The sequence below is a fragment of the Passer montanus genome, unplaced genomic scaffold, assembly GCF_014805655.1.
Source record: "Passer montanus isolate IOZ18808 unplaced genomic scaffold, ASM1480565v1 scaffold49, whole genome shotgun sequence".
NCBI lineage: Eukaryota > Metazoa > Chordata > Aves > Passeriformes > Passeridae > Passer > Passer montanus.
The window spans coordinates 6,701,377-6,719,627 of NW_024369818.1; the positions used below are offsets into that span (position 1 = coordinate 6,701,377).

An 18,251-nucleotide genomic window follows, 5' to 3' on the forward strand; every position below is an offset into this window, starting at 1 on the left:
GTTGTGGATTCCCCATGACTGGAACTGTTCAAGGCTGGGTTGGACAGGGCTTGGAGCAACCTGGTCTGGTGGAAGGTGTCCCTATCCCTGGCAGGGGGTGGAATGAGAAGGTTTTAAGGTCTCTCCCAACACAACCCATTCCATAATTCTATTATTAACTGCCCTATTAAAGCAAACCACAAAGACTCCCCACTTCTTCCCAAGAGTTAAGACCTTCAGTACTTCCCACCAGCAGGCAGAAGCTTCTGTCTTCTTTATTTCACTACAACTTCCTCTAGGTATAGAGACACATATAACTCGTATTCAAAAGTGTTTGGGTTTATTCTTCTTTATTCCTAGAGTTGTCACAGACCTGCAAGACAGCATTGCACAAGGAAAACAAGGTAAGTCTGCTGCAGATTTTCATACCTGCTTGCATGTTAGCTAGACTGTGTGGAAGTAAATTACAATAGATATTCTGATTTTAAAAGAAAGCATTTAATCCCAGATGGAAACAAGACTATGGTTATCTAAAAAAGTGCAGAAACAGCAAAACACATTTATTTTTCCATTTATTGGCACTTATTTGAAAAATAGCATAAATATTCAACAGAAAAGAGACAAGTTGACCCACACTCAGCTATTAAACCCCCCTATACTGATGTGTCTTCTAGCAAAGATTGGAAGAGACACCAGGAGGTTCCTTCTTAAGAAATAAGCAAGATTAAAAAAAAAAAAAAAAAAGAGTCTTGCTGTCACCAGAGAAGAGTGGTGGCACAGCAACTCTTTGGCACAAACCTGAAACTGCAAAGCCAAACTTTGCCTCAGCAGAGAGAGCAAACAGAGCCCAGCACTCCCGTGTGCCTCTGCTCAGGGACAAAGGGCAGCTGGACTCAGGGAGGGACTGCAACCAGCAGGGTGATTATTACAATAATTTAAGAGGAATGATACCAGAAGTAAACCATGTCGTATGTTAACTAGAACAGAGTCAGACTATTAAATACATTCTATTTTCTCTCTACAATAAGGACACACAGAAATGGGTCACTGGCCCTCAGGTCACCAGGTCTTTGCACTCCAAGTCACCCCTTTCTCATTTTGATGGCTGCTGTCAGTCAAAGCTTCACCCATGTGAATCTTTCACAGCAGAGATCAGGGTACATTTTTCTCCTACTTGAGGAAGTTTCCATACTTTTCTCACTTTATGACACACTACAAAGATTTAGCGTTTAAAAATAAAACATTTTGCTTCATTCTTAACCTCTCTGGAGAGAAGGTTGGAAACCACATAGCACAGATGCACAGACATGTACAAAAAGGGACTCAGCTGGGGGAGTTCAGCTGCACAGCCCCAGTGAGGGTGTCACTGCAAAATCCCAGACAGCTGTCCATAAGGGGGGTCTGCAAATTCTTCCTCCTGGTTGGGGAATTTCAGAGTTGAGATCAGGATGTCTCAACACACTGACTTTTCAAGCATCTCAGATTACCAGATTCCAGGCTTCCAATCAGCATCTGAAGTTTTCAACAGCAGAAATTACTTGATGTCATTGCTTGTGGAAGCAACATCAGGAAATTAAACACAGATTAAATATGTTTGATGGCCTGAAGCTGTAAAAAGGCATTCAAGATTCCTCACCATGTCTGTCATATATGAGGACAAATACTGATTTAAAATAATGCATTTCTGAAGTACTAAATACTACAATCTCAAGATTTAATGCATTGTTCCAAATATTGTCACTATTTTTCCCTATTAAAAGACCTTTAACAGAGCATCTACCACTCCTATACATCATCTAAATGGGGAAGAAAAAGAAACAAATGCCATATAAAAACCCCAGAAGAATGTTCCACACCTGATTTAGATTTAGTCACAACAGCAGTCATGATCATGAATGAAATCCATCATATAAATCTGACAATTTACCAACTCATTATTTTCTGACATCCACTGGAACACAAAATTGATTAAGAGCCAATCATAATAGAACACAATAATATCAATAATAATCAATTTCCCCCCTTCAATATTCTCCCTTTCATATGAAGACGAAAAAAATATAAAGATCTAACACTCTGGGAATAGAAACAATTAGGAAGCTGTTTCATTGGTTTTAGGCTGAGGACAAATGTGAGTTATCTGCTCCTCCACAGGCAGGGAGGACACAGGCTGCTGGCAAGCCAAGTCTTCCACAAGCAGGAGACATGTCCAGTGTTTGTAACTCATGCCAAGGAGATCACATCCACTGCAAACCAGCAGCCTGACCGACGTGAGCACCCAACGTGCCTGCAGCCCAAATGCTTCTGTATTGTAGTAAATGTCATACAAATCACTAGAAAGGTGAATTCCTCCTCAAGGAACTATTCTGGAAGTTTTCTAGAAGTAATGGCATTGCTGGAAGTTCCTATGAGGAACAGAATGGGTTACACACAACAGAAAGTCGGGGCGATATCCGCCTGCATCCCGGTGTCCACCAGCAGATCCTGCTCCTCAGTTCATTGGTAACTTGGCCATGAGATCCACTGGCAAAAATGGGGATCTGGAGTCAGAGAGTGACACTGGAGAGTCTGAGCTGGTGCCAGCTTCAGCTGGGGAGTCACAGGAGGAGCCTGCACTGCTCCTGTTGTCATCCAGGGCGTGCGAGGACAGACTGAAAACAGAGGAACACCAGGGCTGAGGCACTGGCTCAGGAAAGTGCCCAAAACCAGCCCAAATCACCACAAAGCCATTCTCAACACAAACATGCAGCTCTGAAGGAGCAGCAAGCCCTGTGATCTGAAACACCCCTGCAGCTACACACACAGCCACTGCCAGACCCACACAGGACACTGCCCATTTTCTCCTCTGCTCACCCAAAATGGGGCACAGATCAGAAGTTCCAGACCAAACAATCCACTCCACTTTTACTCCATCCTCAAAGCCCTGGGCCAGCACAACAGCCAGAGGCCTTTTTGCCAAGAGAGCCAATGATAAATTGTCCATCTTCCATTGCACTACATATTTCACAGGACACAAATTCAAAACCACAGCTGATCTATCATCAGTGATAGCAGCAAAGTGATTTTTTAAAAAATTTACCATCTCCTACACCAAGAGGCAGTAATTGAACCCACACTGCTATCCTACTGTAAACAAGGTGTGCAAAAAAGATATGTTATTAAAGTACCTTTAAAACATGTATTTTGCTATTGCTACTCAAAGCTTCTGCGTGACTTGTACATCAGCTGAGAGGCAAAATACAGAAATACAGTGAACAACCCTTGACAGTTGTGTGGGCACACCCCATGTATGATTAACCTTTTGACTAAAACACTAGATCAAAATCCCTTGCTATTACCAATCACTTCAATTTTTAACAAAGTATTTTTTATCTCCTCCCAGCTCCTCTGACCCTACAGGGAGGGTCAGACAGACTCATGTTCCTCTGTGACTAAGAACAAGGGAAAAGAAGAAAAACCCAATTCATCCAAAAAGCATCAGCATTCACATTTGATTGCAATTTGAATCAGACTCCAAAAGCTATCATCCATGAGGTGTCTTTTCCTAAACGTGCTCATAATCCATGTTATCAGCCAGGCCTGGAAACTGCAGAATTCTAGGGAACATTGCTGCCTGTTCACTGTGATAATTTCAGTGCTGTAACACTATGAGATACCTCTATTTAAAAAAGACAAAAACAAGCACAAAAAACTTCAAGCATTCTCACTGCTAGAAAAAAAGATTTGTAATGTTTCTGCTGAAAGGGACAATAAAGAGCACAGATTTACCATGCCCCAAGGTCCCCCTGATGTGCAGCCTCGGGGGTTAGCATGGTGGTGGATCCTTGGAATAATCTTTTCGGGTGATCTTCCATCTCTGTCACACCTTTGGGAAGAGATACCGAGTAGTAACAATTACAACTCACTTAAACTAAAACCTATTTTCAATGTACTTCTACAGAGCAAACAGAATAGAGGTTCAAACTTACAATATTTCATATGTAGAACATAGAATTTAGATGCTGAAATTTTAAAGACTATTTTCTGGTGCCATTTTGTCCAAGTTTCAGTAGAGTTTAGTAAATAATTAACTAAAGCTTAGATACCAGATATTTATTCTTCAATAGTGAAGAATAATCCTTTTGTTTCAGATTATCCAGCTATCACTTCACTAACCAGATCCAACAGGGTAGAGAAGCTGAAAACAAGGAAAAGGAACAAGCTCCAGAATTATCACAAAACTTTTCCATTGACATTGATTTCCAAACACTCTGGAAGAGGAGAGGATAGATATATGCTTAAAAAGGCTATGACAGAACTCAGATGAAAGTGTTTTAAAAGTTGTCTCAGAGCCAGAGATGTTCTGTAACAAAGGTGAAGCTTGAAGATATAAAAATAGGTGCAATAAGATTTCCAGAAGTTAAACTTGAAGAAAAATGCACAAAGCCAGAAGAACATTTCCTAATAAAGCTGTAAGGTGCCTACCAGGCCTGTGCACCAGCTTTGGGTTTTGAAGAGTTATTTTAAATGTACAGTACCTGTGTGCTACAGTTAACCAGGAGTTTCAAAGTGTTCTGTTTAAGTTAAATATACCAACAGTTGTATTTATTGTTTTGTTAAGCAGGTTACATCAGATTTTTTTTCACATCTACATGCCCACAGCAATGGGGAGGAATTAGAACAAAACAATTATTAGCTTTATGGAATTAAAAGCTTTATGGAATAGTAAAATCTAATGTAATGATTTATCTGTTTCATTATGTGCAATATGTACTATTTCTAGTTTCTTTTTGAACTATCAGCCAACTGGACAGAATTATGAAGAAAGTTATATGAATTATTATATAACTAACAAGTTGGCCTGTTGTATTTGCCAAACCCAAATACTGTACCTTTTCTTTTGATTGACCCAAGAACACTTGGTCGAATGCAGTTAATTGGGCTCTGGCTTCTCCTGCTAAAAGAAGACAAAAGCTGCACTGAGATCACCATTGAAAGAGAAAGGTTGAAAAAAGAATCAAAAGATATTCAGAAAACAGACTACAGGGTGGAAACCACTAAGAAAATAGGCATTAAAACAGCTTATCCAAAACAAGCTCTTTTTTCCCCCTCTGAAGATAGGCCAGGGAGCACAGAACTGAGCAGGAAATGTTTAATTACATTATTTCACAACTGGGGCAGTCTAAAACTCTCATCCAGGCACTGACTGCATCTCAGTTGACAGGCTGAACTGTGAGGGCCTAGTAAAATTTAATTGTATGCCCACATCACTCAAAGGAGTAACCAACCCTAAATCTGTTTGTGTTTTCTTTCCCTCAGAATTCAATTACCAAATATGTGAATGAGAGCAACATAGCGACTGCGCTGGGAAGACAGATGCCACAATGCAGCCCATTTCCCAATGCTATGACATGAGGATTTTGACAAATGTTTTACATCACTGTAAAATCTAAAGTCTACATGAGTATATGAAATTGTGTTTGTGCTCAGAAATCAATTATGGATGCAACAAATTCTGTATTTCAAATGCCTACCATAAACAAGCTTCATCAACTTTGTATCATTGCTATGATCTGGTGACTTACCTTGAAAATCTCCTTGTTGGACTTGGGCTGGGACTTGGAGGCAACCCACTGCTGCTCACCAGACTTTGCAAAGATGGTGAGAAACATTGCTGAGAGGAAAAGAGTTGTGTTATTAGAAATACTGTATCATTCCCAGGTAACAATTGATGCTGAACTGCAGAGAAATAAACCCAGTATCAAATTCAGCAACCAGCCATTAGCTATACTGAGACATCACTTTTTGCTACTGAGAAAAAAAAATTAAAACTGGACAGATTCCATTTTCATGCAGACTTATTTCACTGTACTCTGGTTAAACAGACTTATTTGTTTTTTATTAACCACAGCCTAACAGCTGAACACTCCACAGAAATTCACATCCACAACATGAGCAGCTGGTATTCTCTGGTTTGGGGTTTTAGGGGTTTTATTTACTCTCTAGTTTCTTGTTTGCAGCTGAGGTAGGAAGGAGCAGGTGGCTTAATCTTTTGCTACTAATTTGGTTGAATTTATTTAGCTCTACTTAAGATAAAACCATTATTACCACATTTTGCTCACCTTTCCTATTCCTCGAGTAGGTGAAGGAGCTGGAGAAACTGGAACAAAGTCTACTTGCTTTGGTGATAGTGATTTTTCAAAATCATTGTCACTCTGTAAACAGTACACATTTTAATTAATCTTATGAGCAGGTACCTTAATAAGAAAAGGGCTGATTGGTGTGAAATCCCAAAGTTATCCTCCATCATTTCAACAATTATTAGGCAGCCATTTATGAGCTTATGCTTAACAAAAACAAAAAAGCCTTAAACATTACATGGAGAGTATCAGAACATGGAAGAAAATTTGAATAGGCAGACATCATGCAATTTCCTTTTGACACAGCAGCCCAAGGAACCCACAGGTACCTTGAACAGTTGCTAATTCTGTGCCTTGTTAGTGTGATAAATTGCTGATCAAAAGCAGTACTATACTAACAACTTAACTGTAGGTCAAACTATCAAAGGAAATGTTGACATGAGAGAGTCTCTAGTGTCCTGATACTGATGATAGAAACACAAATTAAAGCATGAATGCATTACCAGGCTCAAGCTCTCCTCCCATGAGTGGCTCATCTGCATTGCTACTTGCACTTCTCTATAAAGAAGAAAAGAAATGTATTGTCCTGGGCCCACAGATGGCTGCAGTGACTGTTCTGCTTTGCCTTAGAGCTCACCTTTCACGAACGGTTTCCCTGTTCAGCAAATTCATTCCTTCCTCCTAAAAGATTAGCACATGAAGAAGTAAGGTCAAAAAAACCCCCACTTTGTTGCAGCAAATCAGAAAAGCTGTGGTTTCACTTCACTTTGGCATGTGGAAAATTTAATTCAACTCGGTTAAGCAACAATAACCTCAAGTTCTCATCCATGGAAAGCAGTGAGGAGGAGAGGATGGGAAAGATGAAGCAGGAGAGACCATCACATAAGAAGTGCTTATGTGAGCTGCTTGTTTCCCAAGCAGCTTTATTTTCATTACTAACCAAGAAGTAAACTGAATAATGATAGTATGAACCAGAAATTCTGCACATGCCAGAGTGTCTTTATGCAGTCTTGAGTAATTCCATTTTACAAAGGGGATGCTAGCACAGATAAACCTCAAAAACATGGCTGGATTCTTACCTGACTCCATGGATTAGTGACTAACTAGACACTTGTCAGCATCTCATTTGCAATACACTGCATTGCACACAATAAATTCAGGAGTCAGTGAGTTTTTTTTCTAAAAAAACCTCCATAAAATATTATTAAAAGGGATCAAATATATAAAATTAAACTAAACATTAACACCAATAATAAACATGACTGAATCTCCTCTTAGGCAGACACTATTCCTTAAAATTAACTGAATGCTACCCAGTTTGTTCAGTGAATGAGTAGGTTCCCTAATTCAAGAGTAAAAGTTCAAGTAAACATCTTCACAATCCTCACCATAAGTAGGAAGAGCCTAACTTCTTCACCTGTGTGACAATTTGCTCAGATTTGAAAGAGGTCAGAAGTGAATCACACAGGTTCTCAGTGACTATACAGGACATGGAATTAATTCCAACTAGTGAATCTAATGCTCAAACACAAATTAGGAAATTACACTCTTTGCTTCAATAAATGGACAAAACATGAATGCAGAAGGATTTTCCAGAAGACTGAATTATCAAATTTTACTTCAGGTAATAGAGCAGAGCCACAACAGTTCATTCCTTTGCTCTCAGCATATTTCTCATTATATCTCCCTGCTCACTGCAGGGGGGTTGGACCAGATGACCTTTAAAGGTCTCTTTCAACCCAAACTGATTTATGATTCTGTGATATTTACATATTAATCCTAAGCGTTTTTATATTGATAAAAAGAGCTGTACAATGGACCCGAGTGCTTCAGAGTCTACTCAAGCCAGTAAATTATTTACATAATGAAAGCAAGAAGTTATTTTCTTCAGGATTACTGTGCAACTACCTTAAATAACCGAGGTAGGAAGCAGAAGTGCCTTCTACCACTCAGGCACCATATCCTAAAAATGCTGCCTGAAGCATTAAATTGTTTTCTTAACTTTTGACCCTGCAAAAATCAAGCCTGTCCATTGAAAACTAGCCACCTGAAAAAAAATTTAAAAAATAAGAATCTTCAAGCCAATTTTATAACCATTCTACTGTCAAAAAGTGGAGATATAAAATGAAGGAGACACAAGAGTTGGAGCTTGTTGATTTTAAAGCTGGAGTCTTCAGCGTGCAGTGTTCTGGCTGGGAGCAGAGCTATTTGAGCCTGCTCAGATATTCCCCACACCACCCCCCTTCCCGAGTGTTTGCTCTGCTGCCCTTCCCCCTCCGTTCCTGCTGTGACAGCACAAGTACAGGGATCTGGATAAGAAAATTATACAGATGAAAAATAGCCCAGCCAGAAGAGTACACACTATTTTTCAGCCAGTGTGCTTCCTTATCCTGCTCATTTTCTGGCTGCACAAGAGTCTTGTGCCAACACAAGTTAAGGAACACTTTGTTATTGGCCCCGAATATTTATGCTGGCACTGCTGCCAAAAACTTGGTGAAACTTTACCCTAAGGGTTTACATTAAAGGTTTCCTTTCTAAAATGTCCATTTTAAGAATCCTCTCTCTGCTCAAATCTTCTCCTTGCTATAAGATGCATTTTGCTTCATGAAACGTGGAACTGGGCAGGCAGTTTGAAAATAAAATCTACAGCCAGTTGAAGGACATTAAACATCGACTGCAAAAAACCCCAGCCACCTATAAAAAAGGCTTTTAGAAGAATCTGTGCTTACTTGTTTGATTTGATGGAGACGGCTGCTAGGAATACGGATAGGAGATGATGGCACAAACTGCAAAACAAAGTCACATACAATTGAAAGTACAGCAGAAGGGAGGGAAATGTTAGTAAACTAGTGCTGCCCCAAACTAAAAAGAAACTAATTTAAAAAAACCCCATATAATTTATAATATTCTCAGTGTATACATAACCTACATTACTTACTTGCAAGAAGGTTGCATTCTTGCATGTTAACATGCATTCTTGCATGTTAATATGTATTTCCACATTATACAGCTTCGTAAGCTCACAGATGCTAATTGGTATCAGCCTGGCTTCCATTCCATTTCCAGGCAACTAGAACTGACAGCTTTCCCCACAGAATGGAGCTGCTTTTCACTAGCACACCACCCCTAGTATGTATGTTGGCATATATATTTTCCTTTATGTGACTCAGAATATTTATTTTCATTTAAGTGGTCCAGAAAGCTCCCCAATAGATCCTTTAAAATACAAAGCCAAAACAACAAATTGTACAAAAAGTTCCTGGATTGTTGTCTGCTTATAAATGAGTACTTTGACAGGTGAAAAAAATCAGCTATTAGAAGGCTAACAAAGAGTTAAACACTTTCTTTATGTTTCTCAAGAGCTTCACCAATCTGGGTGAAATCAGAGAAGACGTCACTAAAAATGGTCTTCTGTTAATGTTGACAGTTTTGCATCAAGATCTCACTGGAATGCTATGATCTAAAACTGCACATCCAAAACCGAGTAATTTAAAGTGATTATTTTCTCAAAATATAATTTTCTTTCATAAATTTCCCACCCCTCACATTGTCAGCCCTCGGTTTATTTACGTAGTAGCCATTCAGAGAACAAAAAATCTAAACTGAAGCCTTGAATAGAGGTTTAACTTCTCTGTAAGATGACAATCCTTCCAGAAAATAAGGTGTCTTTTCAAAATGGATGTAATAGATGTGTTCAGCAAGTAGGGCTTGCATTATTATAGGTGTTTTTATACTTCATTCATTATAAGGCTCCATCTGCTTCACAAAACATTACTAGAGCTCTTCATCATGCTGAAGCTGAAGAAGTAACAAACATTCAGTTAACTCTTACTGCACCATCTTCTACTCAGTGCCACAGAGAACACAAGGATTTTGCTGCCTGGCAGGGTAAGTTAACACAGACTATTAATGCTTCACACATCCAGAACCCTCCTTCTGAAAAAACAAACATGAAGACATCACACCCTGCTTCTCACAAAAGAATCCTGCCTATCAGGCTCACACAGAGGATGACTAACATTTGTGCCAGAATTTAGTCATCATAATATAGAATACTAAAGTCTAGCAACTATAATATCTTGATTTGCTAATTTTAAGGTCCAGTTTAGGTCAGCTTTACTATTATACTGGGCTCCCAAAAATCCTCTGCACTTAATAAAAATTCCTCCAAGCTGCACCAGCCAATGCAGACCTTGAGTTGACCTTGATTCTCACACATAGAAAAGGATTTGGACAATAGTGCATTCCTGCCTATTCACTCTGTCATTCCACAGTAGAAATGCATTTGTTCCACTCATTATATTCTAATTTTATGACTGTGATCCACATACTTTAAGGTTTGACATTAATAGAATATGTAAAAAAACAGTGGCTTGCAGTATAAAACAAAAAATATAAAAAGACAATTAAGTGTTCCTCTGCGGGGTCTGATGCACTAACACAACTCTGAGGATCCTACATCTTATTTCCAACAAGTCATCACCCTTGCTCTGCCAGTGTGTAAAACTCACTTTTGCTCTGTTTGCAGCCTTTGGTTTAATTCTTGTGAAAAGAAACATCTGTCACTTTCAAAGGCTACTTGTTAAACTGAACCCATATATTAAAATTATGCTACCCAAATCCCCATTGCTTTAAGAGAGCAAAAAGCTTAATAAAAACATTACAAACTATTATGCTATGACCTTCCCCCCTACCCCAGTGTGTCAGACACTGTGCTCCAGTGCAGGTAAAGTTTCAGCAGTGCCAGGTTGGCAGGAGCCACTGCCCAGGTGAGCAGGGACTGCCCCAGTGCCTCTGCCCTGCCCTGCAGTGCCCTCTGCCTCCTGCAGCACAGACACTTGAACCCAGCCAGGAGGCTACCCAGCTTAAAAAAAAATAGAAAAAATTTAACATCAGCTTCTGCTGAAATAGCACCTAAACATCTAACCACAGACCCAACTGCCCCGCTTAAGCAACAAAACAAAAACCCCAGCCGTGCAAAACAAATCAAAAAAACACCAAAACATTTACTCACTGGTATCTCCTGGAAGAAAATAAACTGCAGATACTGCAGAGCCTGGTTACCCTTCCTTGGCAATTACATGCAGTGTCAGAGAACTGCAGATCAAGCCCCAGCCCAAATGGCACCACTGCCCTTGCAGTCATCACTATAAACCAGCTGAAGTCTGACACTTGGAGAAGCTACTCCAAAATCAGAATGTGGAATTCAGCTGAGCAGCTGGGACAGCACTGAAAATGGAGTTGATAGTGTATGACCTCCAGTTACCAGAGATTTTAGTAACTCCTGCTGTTCCCCTGACAGGGAACACCACACAGATTAGACAACCACTAATCAACTTTTTTTTCACAAAGTTTAAAAGAACATACAATTTAAGCTGTACTTGAAATGCTTGTAATAAAGAAGTTTCAGTTACTGAATCTTTTAACCCTCTTACAGTTTACACTGCAGTAAAACTTGGATTAGTTTTCTTAAATACAAAGAAGGGGGTTTTGAAATACACTTTATCACCTTCTTATGTAAAATTTAATTTACAAAAGTAGATGTGATCTAGCTCCTTAGACTATCTCTAACATCATAAAACTAAATGTACTTGTTAGCTATAGGAAGAATACCAGGGAAGGTTGCTTAGGGTCCTTGATGCTGAAAGCTTAATTCTGTCACAAAATCATTTATCTGTGGATGATCCTGGTTTAAGGCCACAGAAGGACGAGAATCTCCAAGATCCTTTCCAATTCCATCCCCCCTGCCATATTCAACGGAACCATAACCCAGATCATAACTCAAAGGAGCATTTCAAAGCAGACAAGGCACTGATCTAGCAGTCAGTGGGGAACTTGATTTTCAGTGTAAGTAAAATTTCATGTATTTTGTCAGGATCTGGTCAGTTGGGAGTGAAGAAGAAGGACACTTTTTAATAACATGAGTGTGAGGGGAAGGGTTAGGAACATCATCCCATGAAGATGGAAACACTGGTTAAGTCCAGGAGACTGCAACATTTATGAGGGGCAGGCAGAAGAGCAGCCCATCAGTGAATTAGCTCCTGCTTCCCAGCAAGTTCTGGGCAAGGCATCCTGAATTAGCACTTCTTAGCCCAACATCTGAGGATCTTCAGGAGTAAATACAATGAACTGAGCTTTTGCCTTTGTTCTTTTCTCCTCTCGCCTGACCACAAGCCCAAACAGATTTACACTAAGCTGCTATCCTAAAATTATGAAGAAAGAGACTTGATTAAGAAATCTTGAGCATAACACTTTCTTTCAGTTTTTTTCATCCCAGCAGGAGAAAGATTGGTGGAAAAGCCTTTCTTATATGCAACTATTCTGGTTTTGCTCAGATGCAACCTTGCTGAAGTATTTATCTGTACTTTTTTTCTTAAGCATCAGAAATAATTTAAGACATTGATTACTGTTAACAGTACAGTTATATAAGTAGTTTTCTTAGGCAGTTACATTTCTCACTCTACCTTGGAACATCTATTTTACAAGCAAAGTTATGATCACAATGAAATACAGGCATTTTCTAAGCCCAATGATCTATAAGCAACATTTCGTTGCAGCTACAGCATATTAATGTCACAGTGTAGAGCCCCGTTTCTGAAAGCCACGTGGTATTAGTTTCACAGACTGCAATCTAATTGTGTTTATTCCTGTTTGCAGGCTCTGCCTGGCACCTGTGGGCTGGGTGAGGGAGTGTCCTTACCAGGCTGTGCCGATTCATGACCGTGGTGCTGTTCCTGCGGGTGCGCAGGACGCTGGCCTGGAACACCTGGCAGTTATCGCTGCGGAGGGAGAGGAACACTCGTCAGATGCAAAAGCCATTTCCTTCCCAGCAAAAAGCACTGTCAGAATCTGTGTATTTAGTGCAGCACAACAAAGCACCTCTTCGTATCAGCTCAGCTCCAAGTGCTGTGACAGCTCTCCTGTCGAGACAAAGCACTCCAGAGACAGGCAGGTAAGAACTCTTTTAGCTTGTTGGCAGAGAGTGCAAATCAACTTGTTCATCCTCCAATTCCCAGCTACTTCAATTAATGATTTCAATTAATCATTCTGTGTCTTCAGAATAATTGAAGAATTGTTTAGACTGTGGGGATTTATTATGTTTGGAATGGCTGCTGCTTGTAAATTGCCTCAAATGTCATTCAACAGAACAAATGTATAAATGGCTGGTAAGCAGTAACTGAAACAAGCTTCAATCCCACAGATAAAACAGAATTAAAAATTACAGCATCTTGATAAATCTTATCACTACCCACACCTAATATCTTCTGAACGTTTTTCCAGCAGAAGTTAAATTAAACTCACAGTAAACCCAGTTTTTAAGGCCCCACAGCAATGTATCCATTGAAATGGTATAGGATTATTTATCCGACACAAAACGAATTTCTTTCTCAAGGCAATTTTAGTTCTATTGATTCCTAAAGCAAGTTTTACTGGTCATGTCATCATCAATGTTATCAACAGCCAATGATCAGCACTTAATGAATGTGACTGCAGAAATAAACTTTTTTTCTAGCAACCATAAAAAAATGTTGAGCTACAACCCTACAATCCCCATGCCCAAAAATCAATGAGGAACTGCAAAGGTGAACAAATCCAAATGTGAGACTGTAATAAGATTCAATTACAAGAATTCACATTGTATCTTTTTGTTTCAGCTGCTAACTTGGGATGAACAAAAGCCCCCCAAAATACAATTTATTTAAAACTAACCTGACCCACAGCACTACCTTGCCATAAGGACTGATAATCCTACTGCACTTTCATGACACACCATTGTCAGAATCCCCTAGTTTCAAACACACCAGTTAGACACATAAGTTTTGGACAGCTTTTATTTAGCTGTAAATATAAAACAAATACAATTTATACTGTGAAATAAAAGCCAACAGCAATTGGCATAGGCATTGTACTTTCTGCCAAGAAAAATGCATAGACTCTCCTTCTCCAAAATGTCAAGTACATGGGACCAGACATAATTTCCAATTTTCCAAGAAGTTTCACTCAGCTCACACCCACAAGAGATCAAACAGCTGCCATTTGACAGAGGTGGAAGAGGAGAAACTGAAGGGATCCATGACATGATGTTTAGAGAGGAGTTTTGGCTGAGGCCACAATTCTTTTCAGTGTAAGTGTACTGGTTGGCATGCAAACACAAGACAAACAGCACATCCTGAAATCCAGGGTCTGAGTCAAGAAAGCAGGTTGGAACAATCCTGTCCCACAGCCTGAGTCCAGTACTCAGTGTTAACTGGCAGAGAGGGAGAGAAAAAAGACCTACCAATAATTCTATCTTTAATCTCCCTTGCAAAAACACCAGAACTGGGCAGATCTCAGACTAACTTTTCACAGAAAACTACAGTTCCCATTAAAAATCAATTTTATTTGGCATAAAAACAAGAGTTAAAAGTTCTGTGAAATGTAACTTTTATGATCTAAAATATTCCACTTATAACTGTTCTCTGGATCTATTGCAACTCATTTTCCAAGTTCCTAACTAAAAAATGAAGAACTCAAAACAGGAGGGAGAGGAGAAAAAGCAAGCTGTGTAAGAGCAAGAGCTTTTGTTTCAGTTTACCCAACAAAGCCATTCTGGGAAAAACTGAAGTTTCTTGCCAAGAGCTGCAATCTTGCAAAAACAGTATTCTGGTGGAAAATTCCAAACTAACAGGCAAACCACTGAACCACCTCAGATTAGTTCAATGGCATTTCAGTTTTATTTGTATGAACACCTAACCCATAGGATGTGCACAGTGCCAAGGCAGGAGCTCAGGCTTACCCTTCTATCTGCCCAAACCCTGAACTAAATAATTTGCTCGAGGCTTTTTTTAAGAGTCAAGGGTCTTACAATTTCCAGTTTACAAAAGGCTGAGATTTAAAAAATGTCTTGTCTCAGTTACACAATTAGTTTACCTACTCAGAAACCTCCCAGGGGAGAGCTGCCATACACAACCCTTCCAAACTGCATCAAAACTTAAAATGGGAGTTGTTCCATTGTGATTATGAAAAGAATTAAAATTACATTCACTTAGCATTAAATCACAATAGAATAGGCAAGAAGTAGTATTCCATCTGAACTGTCAGACATTGTTAACAATTTTGGTAAAAGATGTATGTGAGATTTGTTCATCTCTTGATAGCCAGTTCCTTACAGAAACAGAAAGGGGGAAAAAAATCAATCCAGCAGGAAGTACTTATCATTTAATATACTACAGTTTATGAAACTTATTGTCAATATCCTTTCCCCAAATGCAGACATGCTACTAACAGCAGCAGCACATGGACCACCTTACAGCTGGATGGAAGCCACAGCATGTAGCAGATGGGGCATCCCCCAAGTTCTCAACAGCCCTTTGGGCTATAAACTCACCCAAACAAAACTGTGCAAGGAACCCTACCTGTCTGAAAGCTTTCACCTGCCCTTGCCTGCCACTGCCACTTTCTGTCCTGTGGGCTGAGGAGAGCCAGACCTGGCAAACACCCAAGCCTGCTGCAAACAGAGCTGCCACAGGCTGGTGGCACCATCCAGGCACAACTGCCTACACAGCACACGGTACTTCTCCCAGTAATGCACACTGCAGAAATTAGAACCACCAGGAAAATTCCTGGCCACCTGACACACCGCTTTACACTAAATGTAAAACTTCGTCAAGGTCCCGTGAAATGCCCCTTCCTGACCAAATTTGCCTGATTGTTCCGAAAGCATTTGCTGTTGTAATCATACACAGAGCAGTGATTTATTTTGTTCAGACCTGATCCATTACGGAAATCATCGCGATTGTTATTCGATGCATAAGAACAGCCACAACTCTCTGACGTTGCGGACGGTGTTCTGCACCACACAGCAGCCCTCGGTGAAAACAAAGCGTTTCAGCAAAGCCAAAGCCCGTCTTCCCGGGCTTCCTCGCACCCCTCCATAGGTTGGTATGTTCCCTAAATCCCTCCCAGCCTGGGACAGCGCTCAGGATCCCACTTTTCCCCGCGGCGCCGCGGAGCATCCCCGCAGCCCCCGCACGGCCGGGCCGAGCCGGGAGCCCCCCGGGCCCCTCACCTGAGCCCGTGGATGCGCAGCGCTCGGGCCGCGGCCGCTCGGGCACGGCTCCGTGAGGGGACCGGCGTGAGGGGAGCGGGGCGTGCTGCTCCCGCAGAGCTCTGCGGCCGAGGGACGCCGCGCTGAGCGGCACGCAGCGAAAATGCCGCCTCCGAGCTGTGCCCGCCCGCAGAAACAGCAGCGGGTGCTTCTGTGCAGGCCCAGGCGGCTCCGGGAATAAAGGATAAAACCAAACGTTTTCAGAATGCTTTAACAGCTACGTGTGGCCCTAGTTGATACCTAGAGGAAGTTGTGGTGAAATGGGTTGGAAGGGCAGTGCCACATTGGCTGGTGGGCAGTGCTGAGGCTCCTAACTCTTGGGAAGAAGTGGGAAATCTGGTTTGCCTTAACAGGGCATTACGCACCGAGCTGTGCCCGCCCGCAGAAACAGCAGCGGGTGGTTCTGTGCAGGCCCAGGCGGCTCCGGGAATAAAGGATAAAACCAAACGTTTTCAGAATGCTTTAACAGCTACGTGTGGCCCTAGTTGATACCTAGAGGAAGTTGTGGTGAAATGGGTTGGAAGGGCAGTGCCACATTGGCTGGGGGGCAGGGCTGAGGCTCCTAACTCTTGGGAAGAAGTGGGAAATCTGGTTTGCCTTAACAGGGCATTAACCACAGAATCATGGAATGGTTCGGATTGGAAGGGACCTTAAAAACCATTCTGATCCATCCCCTGCCATGGGAAGGGACATCTTCCACTATCCCAGGTGGCTCTAAGCCCTGTCCAGCCCAGCCTTGGACACTTCAGGGATGGAGCAGCCACAAGTGCTCTGGTCACCCTGTGCCTCACAGGGGAGAACTTCCTCCTAATATCCAGTCTAAACCCACTCGCTTTTGATTTTAAGCCATTCCCCCTTGTCCTGTCAATCCAGGCCCTTGTAAATACTCTCTCTCCATCTTTGTTGTAAATAATCTCTCTCTATCAATTTCCTTCAGGGACCTGAAGGCCACAGCTAGGTCACCCCAAAGCCTCTCTTCTCCAGTTTGAACAATCCCAATTATCTCAGCCTTTCCTCATAAAAAAAGGTGCTCCATCTCTTCGCCTGTTTATACTGAGAGTTTCAGGCAGTCTTTAGGAACAGAAATAACCAGAGAAAGAGGGTAGATTGTAGAAAGCTAAACATTTTTTTCATGGGCTCCATGCTTACTAATTTATCTAAGGCTGATGGCATTTTGTGATTGTGTTTATTTCACTCACAGGGGAATTTTCCTGACACTATTAAATACCCCCCACATCATCACTCACTTCATGCCCACTTTGTATCACTGTACTCACGTATCTCATTCTCCCAGTCTGCTGTGTTTATTTCACCCACAAGGTGAAATATTTTCCTGACACTATTAAATATCTCCCACATCATCACCCACTTCATATCACTGTACTCACGTATCTCATTCTCCCAGACTCTGTTTCCCCACTATGAATACCCATCCTTCACCCTCCCAAGGCTCTTTCTGACACGTTCTCTCCTTTCCTAACCCCTCTTGCCATGGTGCTGTTTATCTAACTCAACAACTTGTGATTTCCTCATTTCCATAGTTCTGTTCCACAGCACAGCTTTCCCTCATTACCCTCCTCAGCCCTTTGAGGGTCACCCCGACACTCTCCACTTTCCTTTGGACATATATTCCCATTAAAGTTCTCTTGGCTACAGTAAATCCTGGTCAGACAGCAGGATGGTGTGCCTGGCACTGGAAAATTTGAGAACATGGAGCAGATGTTTTTGTGCTCTCAGCCACATTTTGGATATTGTTGGCTTTTTCCCTAACAGTATCCTGGTGCATGGCATTTGAAGCCGCTTGCTGCCCTTGGTGGCAAGGACATAATATAATAACTCCACAATAAAAATAAATAGCAAGATCCACATAGTTTAGTGCTGCAGTCAGATCCTGCAGGTGGCTTTTGTATTAAGAGAACCAGCACATTTGTGAGTAGATTTCCATTCAGAGCTAGAAGTTTTGCTAGGAACTTTCACCTGAATTGCCTTTTAGACAATTCTAGCCACGGAAAATGAAGGTATGGAAGCTGTTCCAAGCTGTGAAATGCTTGTGCTGAAGCACCAGA

General features: G+C 41.1%; 1 protein-coding gene and 1 long non-coding RNA gene across 4 annotated transcripts; one reads left to right on the forward strand and one right to left on the reverse strand.

Annotated features, from left to right (window-relative positions):
- Positions 1-312: 312 nt before the first annotated feature.
- On the reverse strand, positions 313-16,163 carry LOC120508778 (protein FAM122A). 3 transcript variants are annotated; one of them, XM_039722694.1, is made up of 10 exons: positions 16,147-16,163; positions 12,799-12,877; positions 8,828-8,884; positions 6,736-6,779; positions 6,602-6,656; positions 6,081-6,173; positions 5,544-5,632; positions 4,851-4,912; positions 3,748-3,844; positions 313-2,630 (listed from the first exon to the last, which is right to left on the reverse strand). In XM_039722694.1, the coding sequence occupies exons 2-10, from the start codon at positions 12,814-12,816 to the stop codon at positions 2,471-2,473; spliced, it is 675 nt and encodes a 224-aa protein (XP_039578628.1). In that variant the 5' UTR covers positions 12,817-12,877; positions 16,147-16,163; the 3' UTR covers positions 313-2,470. The 3 variants fall into 3 exon arrangements, with proteins under 3 accessions (XP_039578628.1, XP_039578626.1, XP_039578627.1); XM_039722692.1 differs by having other exon boundaries at positions 4,851-4,915; XM_039722693.1 differs by lacking the exon at positions 16,147-16,163 and adding an exon at positions 15,848-16,025 and having other exon boundaries at positions 4,851-4,915.
- On the forward strand, positions 12,884-15,835 carry LOC120508780. Its single transcript, XR_005629083.1, has 2 exons — positions 12,884-13,050; positions 15,351-15,835. It is a non-coding gene; the product is annotated as an uncharacterized LOC120508780 (long non-coding RNA).
- Positions 16,164-18,251: the final 2,088 nt, after the last annotated feature.